General features: G+C 53.0%; 2 protein-coding genes across 2 annotated transcripts; one reads left to right on the forward strand and one right to left on the reverse strand.

Annotated features, from left to right (window-relative positions):
- Nucleotides 1-43: 43 nt before the first annotated feature.
- On the forward strand, nucleotides 44-4897 carry PUNSTDRAFT_95165 (uncharacterized protein). Its single transcript, XM_007378677.1, has 19 exons — nucleotides 44-501; nucleotides 553-770; nucleotides 823-1009; nucleotides 1067-1474; nucleotides 1537-1581; nucleotides 1631-1759; nucleotides 1819-2039; nucleotides 2110-2199; nucleotides 2259-2322; nucleotides 2377-2421; nucleotides 2476-2906; nucleotides 2968-3090; nucleotides 3140-3226; nucleotides 3285-3588; nucleotides 3644-3733; nucleotides 3783-3918; nucleotides 3971-4113; nucleotides 4167-4509; nucleotides 4625-4897. The coding sequence occupies exons 1-11, from the start codon at nucleotides 57-59 to the stop codon at nucleotides 2529-2531; spliced, it is 1908 nt and encodes a 635-aa protein (XP_007378739.1). The 5' UTR covers nucleotides 44-56; the 3' UTR covers nucleotides 2532-2906; nucleotides 2968-3090; nucleotides 3140-3226; nucleotides 3285-3588; nucleotides 3644-3733; nucleotides 3783-3918; nucleotides 3971-4113; nucleotides 4167-4509; nucleotides 4625-4897.
- Nucleotides 4898-5131: 234 nt separating this feature from the next.
- PUNSTDRAFT_117488 (uncharacterized protein) lies at nucleotides 5132-11760 on the reverse strand. Its single transcript, XM_007378678.1, has 22 exons — nucleotides 11686-11760; nucleotides 11558-11617; nucleotides 11419-11506; nucleotides 11191-11363; nucleotides 11025-11142; nucleotides 10921-10971; nucleotides 10644-10865; nucleotides 10449-10586; nucleotides 8661-10395; nucleotides 8349-8608; nucleotides 8060-8280; nucleotides 7810-8005; nucleotides 7471-7759; nucleotides 7130-7419; nucleotides 6719-7076; nucleotides 6546-6661; nucleotides 6067-6492; nucleotides 5858-6004; nucleotides 5765-5800; nucleotides 5516-5713; nucleotides 5409-5457; nucleotides 5132-5357 (listed from the first exon to the last, which is right to left on the reverse strand). The coding sequence occupies exons 2-22, from the start codon at nucleotides 11579-11581 to the stop codon at nucleotides 5225-5227; spliced, it is 5268 nt and encodes a 1755-aa protein (XP_007378740.1). The 5' UTR covers nucleotides 11582-11617; nucleotides 11686-11760; the 3' UTR covers nucleotides 5132-5224.
- Nucleotides 11761-11835: the final 75 nt, after the last annotated feature.

Here is an 11835-nt window from a genome sequence, read left to right on the forward strand (position 1 = left end):
CATAATGCCCTCGTAACCATCACCCTCTGACCCTACTCCCGTCGGGTGCTTCCCTCATGGCGCGTTCTCTGGTCGTCGCCCTCCTCGCCGGACTGGCTCTCGCGTCCCCCTCCGTCCTGCACGAGAAGCGGAGGCACGCCCCTCTCGGATGGGATCGCGTCAAGAGGCACGCGGCGGACTCCATCTTGCCGTTGAGGTTCGGTCTCGTCCAGTCCAACCTCGACAAGCTCGAGGAACTCCTCCTCGACGTGTCGCACCCGGAGTCTCCCAACTACGGTAACCACTGGAGCGCGGCCCAGGTGGCCAAGACGTTTGCACCTAGCGACGATACCATCGACGTCGTCCGCTCCTGGCTTTCTGAGAGCGGAATTGCTGGGCACAGGACCAAGCTTGCCGGCGGAAAGGGCTGGATCGAAGTCAATGCCACCGTAGAGGAGGCCGAACGGCTCTTGGGAACGGAGTACTACGTCTACACCCACAGCTCTGGCAAGGAGCACGTTGGTGAGCAGAGCATATCCTGCATTCTCGTCTCCTTCTGATCACACCTCGTAGCCTGCGACGCGTACCGCCTTCCTGAACACGTTGCTCCTCACATCGACATCGTCACCCCCTCTGTCCATTTCGACTCACCCGCCCTCAGGAGTCGCGACCTCGACCCGAACAGCAAGGCGGCCACCTCCATCGGCAAGCCCGGGTATGGTACCGTCTTCCCCAAGCTTGCCGGCACCGTTCACAACCTGATCGACGAGTTGGAGAACTGCAACACTCACGTAAGCGACCGGACTATGCAGCGCGCCACACAACTTGCTCACATGCGACTAGATCACCCCCAACTGCCTCCGCGCCCTGTACGGTATCGCGTACGTGCCCATCGCGGCCCACAAGAACAGCTATGGCATAGTCGAATACACCCCTCAGGCCTACCTCCCTGCCGACTTGGATCTGTTCTTCACCAACTATTCCAAGAACTTGCTCGGAACGCGCCCCAACACCTACCTTGTGGATGGAGGTCCGTGAACATCGTTTGCTCCCACCGAGCGCGACAAAACTGATATTACTTTCAAAGCGGTCCTCCAGACCGAGGTCGAGAGCTTCAGCTACAACGGCGAATCCGACCTCGACCTCGAATACGCGTACGCTCTCGCGCAGACCACGCCCATCACCCTCTACCAGGTTGGCGACATCGTCGAGGGCGCGTCCTTCAACAACTTCCTCGACGCCATCGACGGCAGCTACTGCACGTTCGAGGGCGGTGACGATCCCGACCAGGACGGCGTCTACCCCGACCCTTATACCGGGTACGACGGTGCCTACGAGGGCCCGGAGGACTGCGGAACCGCCAAGCCGGCCTACGTGATCAGCACCAGTTATGCTTACGACGAAGCTGATCTCAGCCCCGCGTACGAGGCAAGGCAGTGCGCTGAATACGCCAAGCTTGGCCTGATGGGTGTTACGGTCCTTTACTCTTCCGGAGGTCCGTGCTCGCCCCAGACATGATTCATAGAATATCTTCCAACTATACTACTCTTCTTGCAGACTATGGTGTCGCGGGCAATGGTGGTCTGTGCCTGAACCCCGATGGTAAGCTCGTCGCACATTCGTTGGACCTATATGCTCACACGTGATACAGGATCTCAGACCACAAACGGCACGATCTTCAACCCGTCGTTCCCTGGTTCTTGCCCCTACATCACGTCCGTGGGTGCCACCCAGATTTCGCCTAACGCATCCGTCTTTGCTCCTGAGACTGCCACCTACGGTACGTCTCGAGTCGTCCGCGATCGGTGACGTGGCGTTTGCTAATGACCGGCTGAACAGAGGTCATTTACTCTGGAGGAGGATTCTCCAACAACTTCGCCATCCCGTCGTATCAGAAGTCGGCCGTTGAGTCCTACCTGAAGAACTACCCCCCACCATACACGTCGGCCAGGTACAACACGTCCGGCACGAGCCGCGGCTTCCCGGATATCTCCGCCAACGGAGCTAACTACGTCGTCGCGGTCGACGGTGAATTTGCACGGGTGTTTGGAACGTCTGCGGTTCGTGAATCACCGCTTTCGGGGTCGGAATAAAATTTAGGTGCTGAGATTGCTGGTTTGTGTGATATAGAGCAGCCCCGTCATCGGTGCCATGCTCTCGCTGGTGAACGATGCGCGTCTGGCTATCGGCAAGAAGCCAATCGGGTTCATCAACCCCACTGTACGGTCTTTCAGCAATAATCGCCGTGCCCACGTCTGACATACCTATTACTTGATTAGATCTACTCCAGCTCGTTCCACGGTGCTTTCAACGATATCACCAATGGTACCAACCCGGGCTGCGGTGAGTGCTGTTTATAATTCTGTAAGGCAACGACTTCTGAACCGCGTTTTACAGGCACTCTGGGATTCAACGCCACGAAGGGATGGGATCCTGTGACAGGTTCGCGCTTACTTCTACCTACGGCATTATGTCGTTTACTGACGCCATATGCAGGTCTCGGTACCCCCAAGTTCCCCGTCTTCTTGGCCAAGTATTTGTTATTGCCCTGAACCTGTCTATCCCGCTACCTGAATCTAGTCTAATAATCGATATTACTTGCTGCGAGTCCTTTCCGACCCCAACAAGACGTTTGAGCCTGGGCTGAAGTACTTGGCCGCGACAAGTAGCACGCACAGTGCCAAAATCACACGTATCGTACATCAACCGATGGAAATTACATTACATGGATAGATGGGCGTTGCCTTGATGCACTTCACACTTGAGGCTGATGCAATCTTACCAACAATGGCAACTGATTGCCTTTATCACTCTCGCTCGCCACCAGCGGTCTTGTAACCGCCGTCGACTTCTTCTTGATCTCCGTGACAGGCACCGCCAGCTCAAACTCGAAGGTTCTGATCAGCACAAACAGTAAAGCCTTCATTCTGCACAGGGTCGTTTCGTAAGTATCGAAGGTGAGACATAAAGCGTGATGGATTGACGTACTCGACGACGGAAAACCTGTAACCGATGCAAGCGTGTGGTCCGCCGAGGAAGGTTAGCAAATTGCCCCATACACCAGGAACGTTGGTGACTGTGTCTGGCAATGGTTGCAACCATCGTTCAGGCCTGAGCTAGCGTTAGTCAAGGGTACGACCAAGGTTGAAGTTCCACTGACTTGAATTCTTGGGCATCTTCTCCCCAGATGTTCTTGGCGCGATTGACCCCAAGTATGGGAATGAATATAGTCTCGCCTTTCGATATCCTACAGAAAGTTGGTTCATGAGTCAGGCACGCCAACCGATGGTATACACTATATTTACCGGATTTCGGACTGTGACTCGCCATTGCGGTTAATGAATGGCTCAGCCAGCGGTATAACGTCGTCCTTCATGGCGACACGGACGGTGCTGGGCACTGGCGAATGCACACGCATTGTCTCGCGCACGACCGCATCGAGATATGGGAATGCTTGCAGTTCGTCCATCGTCGGCGAGTCCGAAGGAAATTCCAGCAACTCTTCGCGCAGTCTGCTCTGAACATCGGGTCGCTGTGTCAATGCGAACAATGCCCATGTCGTGCCGGTGCTGGTAGTCTCGTGTCCAGCGACCATAAATGTCGGGATCTCTGACAAAGACGTCCATATCATGTTGTGCCCAGAGAAACCATCGAAACGACCCACGTGCGAGTATATCTTCATCGCTGAGACGCTGGTTATCCGGTACGTCGACGGCCATATTGGCTCGCACGAGGATGCTCAGCAGATCACGACCTGCTGCCTTTCAGAATGGGGATACCTTGACTGATATGACGCTGCCAACCTCGTAAATCATCCTTCCCGACATGACCACGATCCTTCTCAGCTCGTACAGCAGCCTTCTTCTCTGCGATGAGCCTGGTGCCGATGCGTCTCATAGTCTCTTGCGCGAATTTGACCGTGCGGGCCCGATCATTGGACTGAGGCGTCGGTTGTCAAGCGCGGCGCCGAGGGAGAGCAAAATCAACTCACTATCAAGCGTAAAGGCGGTATAAAGTACTGGAAGAGCGGGAACAGATTGAAGCTCTCTCCGGCACGAAAGATAGTAGAAAATGCTTCGTTCAGTTCGTTGCGGGGAACATTAGGGTTCAAAGATTCGAACTCGTAGTTGAAGCCTACGCATTAGTTTAGGAACGCATTCGTCTGCTGTCAATATGAGTAAACACACCGGCCAATCCGATGATATCAAGCGTCGCTCGACTCAACCAAGACAAAACGTCGATTCTTGCGACGCCGTCGACTCCTGTGTTATTGATCTCGGTTATCCAGCCGTCACGCAGCTCGGAAGCTTTCTGGACGAATACGCTAGTCAACTCGCGGATTTGGGCAGGTCCAAACCCGGGGTTCATGATCCGACGTTGTTTGCGATGTGTCTCTCCCTCAGCAACCAGGACCCCTTCGCCTAATATCTCGGCCAGCTGATGTCGGGCCATCTCCGGTTTTTGATAGTCCAGCGAGTGGGTCAACATATGATTCAAAGCGCGAGTGTCAAACGTGCTCAAGCGGTCACTCTACAGCAAAGGAATCAGTTGCGGTACAAATCATGCAGCCGAGCTGCAAGCACAATGTTGCAGGTAACATGCACGATGGCTAATGCCTCACTCCCTGATTCAGAGAGACACGTACATTGAGGATGGCTTTATACTTGTATGTGCTGCCATATTGCTGATGCCACCTCTCGTGCAACACCATCGGATCTTCCTTGAATATGTCTCTGAGGTTACCGAAGATCCAGCTGGGATTGGACGGTCCAGGCAAAGACCGCAGAGGCGAGAACAACGGACGTAACGCCCATCTGAGCAACTTCCATGTAGAATAGATGGCGAACGCGGCTCCGGCAGAGTACAAGATCTTCGCGACAGCCATTCTGGAGTAAGATACGGAGAGCGTAGAACTCGTCGTTAGGCGGTATTGTTATATACCGGCGATGCTGCGGTGTATGAGGCCGCCAGTGAACCGCCGCTTGTGGTGCCGGGTGCTATTGCCTGGGGAAACATGCGCAATCATCCGGCTCAACGGAAAAACGTCTGTCTACCGCCGTCCTCGGGTCGTTGTCACAGGATGGGCGATCCTTACATAGTGGCTCATAGTGCGCTTCGCACGGGCACCTCTATCCCTATTGAGTTGCATTGGTCGATTTATACTATGTAACCGGGCAAGTATGAAAATGCACAGAACAGGCCACGACATCCTGTATATGACGACGGAAATGAATAGACAGGGACATCACGAGGTTGAAGCTAATAATTTTGCGAAGGAGCCCATGTACTGTTCGCAAATGGCAGAGAAGTAGAATTCATGTTCTGAGTTGTGGGCATGGACGAGATTATGGGCGATTTCGTGCGCAAGCGTGAAAAACCTGCCAAAAAGGTTACATGGGACGAGAGAATGAAGTACACCATAAATTTACCATGAGGTATACGCCGCAGCAAAGCGCCCCTGTTGTACATCTTGATCGTCTGCATGTGGCGGTATCGTAAGTCATATGACTGAAAGTTGATACAAGAGAACACATACGCCAAGCCTCGTAGAATCGCAAATTCAAGAATAGACTGGCGTTGCGGTTAAATGCAATAAGGTCTCCGGCAGTATCGTAGAAAATATGCAGACTGCGTTGCGGGAGTTGGTACACATCTCGCAAGGGGTTCATGACGTGTATGAAACGAGCAATGATTTCACGCTTCGTTCGCATTAATGAAGCTGAATCAGGTACGGCTTCAATCCGCATGTTAGTGAATTATCGGGATGGATGAAGCCTCGACTCACTTCGGGACGCATATACGCCGATGCCGCCCATATCCCCTGCGGCATGATAATAAATGTTAGATACAACGGGCTCTCCTGAGAGGAAATACGCACCAATATGGACAAGGTCATCTGCCCGTCCTGAGACATCGCAATATCCCTCCTCTAGCGATTCCTTGACGAGCTGCATCTGTTCTCGATTATGCAGCACACTGCCCTGCTCTTGTCGGCAAGCTTGGATTGCAGTATTGATGTTCGCAGCTAGGAGTGGTCCCGTCAGGTAAACCCACTATCGTCAATGGCAAGTGAAATCGTGGACGAACCGATGTTGCTGAGGGGCGTTACGCCAGGTCGTGGAGATTGCGCTCTGACTATCTCGTGAGATTTGTCGGGTCTCAACGCTCCGACAGGGGCTGCGATGTCAGAGCTTTCAGAGTGATCATGCTCAGGCCGTGGAGTGAGCTTTCTCCCCCATTTCTGTAACGAATTGATCATGCTTTGGGGCCTTGAGTTCCGTTTCGAGCCGTCAGGCTGGACCGGTAGCACGGCCTGGCTCTGATCCTGAGGGCCGCTGCTGCCAACTTCCCCTAACGTACCCATAGGCCCGGAATGTGAAGTAGGGATGGTCGGCCCTGCAACTGGACGGTTGCTGTCCGAAACAAGCTGCTGTTCTTTCTCGGATACTTCTTTTCGACGTGCTTCTTCTACGGCCAGCTTCTCCGCCTTCTGTTGGCGTAAAATACGATCCACTGGACAAGGAGCAAGTTAGTAATATAAGGGGTATTATGTGAACGCAACGTGCCGTTGTAGCCCCTTCGCTTGAGGGACCTCAAGTCCGTCGAAAGAATGGTCATGAAGAGGAGTGCATCACCGGGCTTTGGTGCATCAAATAGAAGGCGGTTCAAGGAAGTAGCAACCCTGAAGCCAAGTATGTATCATGGAATGGCACACCGTTCAAGAGATGAGAGAACGTACTCATAAAGATCCACCTGAGCATTACTTGCGAGCCATAGCTGGAACTGGGAGGCCCCAACGGTCTTCCCTACGGCGGATGCCTCCATTGTTCTCGACGGTGCATTAGGCCCAAGCATAAGTGTCTTCGCAACGACGATCTTGCCGAACATGCGCACTACAAAATGATCGCGCTCGGTAAACCAGCTGTATGGACGTTTTGGTCGTGCGTGGGTATGCTCATGGAGAAACAGCGGGAGCCGTTCGAGCACGAGAGCACGGATATCGGCCGCGATTTTGTCAGCTTTGACTTCTGCTGTCGTTTTGTATTCTTCACGGACAGCGGAGGTAAGCCGCTTCGAGCCCAAGGACAGATAGAATTCTGAGCATCAGGAGCTCAACGTTAGCAATATCAGAGTGCACACGAAAACGCACTCTCCAGCGGTTCCTCTTGAGGAGCTATGAAGACTGAGTCTCCGAATAGCTGATGCTCGTTGATGTCATCGACGATCACAATCTGATCCGCCCGAAGAAGATCGTGCTCGTACTCCCAATCGTCTTCATCGAGGTCGTGGACGCCGAGAGGTTTCTGACCTTGCTCCTTTCCAGCCTCCCTCTTGACTCTCCTCGATCCGAGGAGAACGGATGATCTCTTCAAACGCGTCAACGTTGTTGGTGTCAATGAGTTAACGTTGTTCGCGAGATTCCGTAATTCGTTGATATAGCTTTCGCAACCATGAACATCAGTGATGCAGGAAACATAGGTGAATACACACTTGTCACGGCCACCTGCTAGTTTGTAAAAGTGTGTAGGGTCGTTCAACATGATTTGGGCGATCTCCTCAATAGAAGGGGCATGTTTCACACCACATGCGCTCAGAAAGCTATTTGCATGCTGACCAAAGTCAACAAAGACGAACAGTTGCGAATGATAATCTGCACGGGTTTGTCCGGCGAAATGACATTCCCAAGGCGCCCGCATGGAAACCGCGCCACCAGTACCGCTACTAATGGTGGGGATGAAAGACATCTTCTCCAATCGTTTGAGCTCTGATGGAGTGAAATCTATGAAGGGGGGCATGAGTATATATGGGTGTATACGACTGCAGCTTCACCTGTTACACGACTAGCAAGTACGGTGAACCATTGCTGAGCAACCGCGTGGGTTTTCGGCGGGGAGTTCTGAAGCAGTGCAACCAACATAGAGGTCGGCGGATGTTCTCTGATTTTGAGTTTCGCCAAAGCGTCGTTCCGAAGGCTCGGTTCTACCACCAAGAAACCCAGTGCGGACCACTCTAGCCCGACGAATACCTGGGCGTGCATGATGAGGAATTCGCACCAGAGCAAACAATATGATGTATGCACCTCCTTCGGAGTACCAAGGCGAGTATTTTTTCCATCCGTAGCAGGTACGAAGGACACCTGCGCAAACTCCTCCGGATCATAGCTGTTGTAGCGATCGCGGTGATTGTCCAGGAAGTATCGCAGCGCCTTCGTGCGGATGCCAACATTTTGGCTGGCAGCTAATTCAATGACATCTTTCAATGGCGGGAAACGGCGAAGACCAAGTTTAAACAAAAGTTTCGCTAGAAGGGGTGGCAATGTCATCAGTCCAAATTCATTCGTTCGTGAAATGGATCGCTACATATCATACCTTCGTCCGAAGATGGGCGCCATTTTCCTTTGCCAGCCCACTCAAGCACAGGCAAACCCAGTTCTCGGTGGATCTCTATGGGCTCATAAAGATCACGAGCCTTTGCCTTCTTCGGTCTTTGCTCTAAGCCCTGTTGATCCTCTCGGGGGAACGCAGGGGTGTGTTTGAGCCGCTCCATCTCTTCATTGGACAGATCATTCTGCACAGACACCAGGTACTTGGTTAGGTCCCCCGTCGTCCAGTCACCTGTCTTGATCATCCTGAATGCGCTTTCAGCGTATAACCCTAGTGAGTTGATGGAACGCACAATACCTATCAAAGACCATTTGCAAGTCCACGGTCTTGCGAACTTTCAAGTCTATTAGCAACCTTTCCAGTTCCTTCTTGATCGGGGCCCCGGACGGCATAATCGCCACCGGTAAATCGGGGAACAAATTCACATTGGGCATATAAGCATCACCTGGAACGCGGAGGCCAGCAGATGTCGGTATGCATGTCTTATCCGCGAGCAGAGCCGTAATCCCGGCTCGCTGCATTTCGGGCAGTGTCTGCCAGGCACGAGCTAAAACGTTCAGGACCCGTTCCGACCATGGTGCGGAACGAGTGATGTCGTACTCTATGGGACCTTTCAGGACAGTGGGTGAGGTGATATGTCGAACCCAGTCGAGCATTGTGAGCTCATCCCAATCGAAAGCAACATTGAGCATGTCGGGGTTGAAGAACTTGCCGAAGTTCGGGGGCAGAACGTCGGGGGGTAAAGGACCATCCATAGGAAGCAAGCCGCCGAGTTTCTTCGCATTGATGAAGGTCTTGATCGAATTGAGCGGGACAATCTTCTCATCTTCCTTTCCCGGAACTTTCATGCTCAACACGGCAACATCCAACAGTCGTTCTCGGAATCTAGTCACGGTAGGATTCCTCGGATTCTGCTTGGCTTCCCCAATCCACCACTTCAAACACCCGATCATCTCTTCCTCGTTGAGAGGGCGCTGATTTAGCTCACGTAACACGTCCTCGTCCGAGATTGCCCGTATTATCTTCTGGATCTGCAACGAGGCAACGAAGCCTTCCTCCGCCCAGCCTTCCGGAAGTACGGGGAGTTGCTTGAGGAAGCCAGAAAATATGTTATTGGGTAGCCGAACGTCACGGGCGTTACGGACGCCGACCGTAGACATGAGAGGAAAAGGACCTCCGCTGCCAACCTGGAAACTGCATTTGAAAAATGCTTGCTCGAGGTACGAGGAAACTTCGGCAGAAGGTGTTGATCTGTTGAATGTAAAGAATCTCATCGCGTGAAGAGCGCGTGTCCGTAGCCAGACTTGGAGCTCGTCGTCGGGCGGTGCGCCATGGATAGAGCTAGCTGCAGCATCCCACAGCTCGCGAATGTTTGTCATCTCCATTTCGTACGCTGATCTCGCGAGGTATCCTCCAACGTATAGCAGCTCACGGTTCCACACGGCGACATTCCTATCCACCAAGTCGATGGATTCGCGTTCGACTGTGGGTATGAACCTCGCAGCCATGTGTCCTCCTATGCCCGTCGTTTGCCCAGTCGCGTGTCCAATGAATATTCGTGCCGCGCCCGTGCCCTCGAGATCCGCGCGGAGGCCCTGGAACACGCTCCCACTGGTCTGAGTTTGGGCATCATCCTCCTTCTTGCTGGCATCATACTCGTCCTTGCCAGTATAGATCAGTTCGTACTTCATGCGACTGGGTGGATTCTTCTTCGTGCTCCGCACTAGCTCCGCGGTCATTTTCTTATCAAGTTTAACTTCTACGTCTGCAGAAAAGATGGTTAAAACGACGCTGGAGTCGATGTTCTCCGTCAGGTCAACCTCCTTCGGTTTAGGCAGTGGCGGGGCGGGCGGCAGTGGAGTATTGGAACGCTGCGGCGTCGATACACCCAGGGAGGAGAAGAGGGACGAGAAAAATCCGCCTGAGGTCTGAGCACTAGGCTTTGCTTGCTGCCGCTGCTTGGCAGGAGGAGGCGGCTTATCGGTGCCTACCGTATGCACCCAGCGCATCACCTGGGCCGATATGTGCAGCGCTACGGGTACAGTTAGTGAAAAGTGTGAATTAAGACGTAAAGCGGTCACTGACGCGTGGATTGAATGCCTCGTACGTGCATCATGTTGGCATCGCTCGTAGCCTTGAGACCTTGCGGTAAAGACAACTGTTTTGGCACCCCAGGCGACTTAGTAAGCCGGGCAAGCCGCTTGTCGTCGAAGTAGAAGCTAACTATTAACAGTAGCGTCAATCACGTCGACTAGAAAGACATGCAACAGGCATTCGCACCGTCCGACAATGTATTCATGAACGTGATGGACGACGCTAAGAAGCGTGTGAAATCGAAAGGGCTTGGAATGGGCTGCGGTTCTCGCAAGTCCATCTCAAACGTCGTCCATGGGTTGCCGTGACCGTTTTCGCTGCTTGGTGGTAGTTGATCCGGAGGGAGCGTACCACGCCGCACAAATAGTTGGTCTCCTTGATTCTTCCAATAGAATCGCATCCATTGATCTACCAACACCGGTGTTGTGTAGATATTTTCGGAATGAGCAGGGTAAACACATACCTCCTGAGGTTACCCAAGGTTCTTCTGTCACCGAAAACAAGCTGTAGAAACCTAGAGAAGTTGATTCCCCCGTGCCTCTATTTCCAAAGGCATGTCATGCGCACCAACCCCGAATGCACCAATCTTCTCCTCGTCAGGATTTCCCTCTGCGATTTTCTTTAACCGAGTCCAGTCTTCATCTCGGAAGACGATTCCATTGTTTCTGAATGACCATCTGTGGACCTGTGACATCATGAGTACATGGAAACGAAGGTGTAAGATTATGCCTACCGCTATGGTTTTCAGGTCGGGTAACTTCTCCGCCTCGGAGTGAGTATCGGCATCAACAACCTCCGCAGTACCGTTCTTCCGCTCTTTCCGATCCAAATATTGCTTCGTCTCAAACCGAATCTCAACTGAGCGCGCCTTCGCGTCGTCCGAGTTCTGCAGGAGCTCTCGGAACACTGGATGTTGGGATAAGTTTGAGCAAAACCGTTGATCGCGATGGCGGGGGCGTACCGGTGAACTCTCCAGAGTATCGCGCCAAGACCTTGTCGATCAGCGCACGCTGGTTCACCTCTACCGATTCGTCGTGGCCACTAGCCCACTATGGTTGCATGGTCAGGTACGCCAACGTTGGTCAGTAGATGCACAGTACCAATGCGTCTCTAGAACTTGTCATCGCAAGCTGAGCTGACGTTTGTCGTCTCTAGCTGTCGTGCGGAGCGTAAGGGTAATCCGAAAGTATTGTCGTGGTATAAGAAGTCCTCCGCGACGGACCTGGGTGTGTAGCAGCGCTGTATTTCAAGAAAAACAAGAGTCCAGTACACCGGCAGATGATTAGATGAGGCGTAAGGCAGGATGTCGGACGATCCAGTAGCGCCCGGTTGGTCCGGAGTCGATGGTGACGGAGGTACGTGGCAGTGCTGATGCTGC

The sequence above is a fragment of the Punctularia strigosozonata genome, assembly GCF_000264995.1.
Source record: "Punctularia strigosozonata HHB-11173 SS5 unplaced genomic scaffold PUNSTscaffold_1, whole genome shotgun sequence".
Classification (NCBI taxonomy): domain Eukaryota; kingdom Fungi; phylum Basidiomycota; class Agaricomycetes; order Corticiales; family Punctulariaceae; genus Punctularia; species Punctularia strigosozonata.

Excerpts from the sequence above, each read along its gene's own strand:
- PUNSTDRAFT_117488 (XM_007378678.1), bottom strand. The coding sequence starts at position 11,581 with ATGACAAGTTCTAGAGACGCATTG. Across the intron at positions 6,662-6,718 it reads GCTCAGGTGGATCTTTATGA|GGTTGCTACTTCCTTGAACC; the intron begins GTACGTTCTCTC and ends ACTTGGCTTCAG. Across the intron at positions 6,005-6,066 it reads AACGCCCCTCAGCAACATCG|CTGCGAACATCAATACTGCA; the intron begins GTTCGTCCACGA and ends GACCACTCCTAG.
- PUNSTDRAFT_95165 (XM_007378677.1), top strand. The coding sequence starts at position 57 with ATGGCGCGTTCTCTGGTCGTCGCCCTCCTCGCCGGACTGGCTCTCGCG. Across the intron at positions 771-822 it reads TGGAGAACTGCAACACTCAC|ATCACCCCCAACTGCCTCCG; the intron begins GTAAGCGACCGG and ends ACATGCGACTAG. Across the intron at positions 2,323-2,376 it reads TGGTACCAACCCGGGCTGCG|GCACTCTGGGATTCAACGCC; the intron begins GTGAGTGCTGTT and ends CGCGTTTTACAG.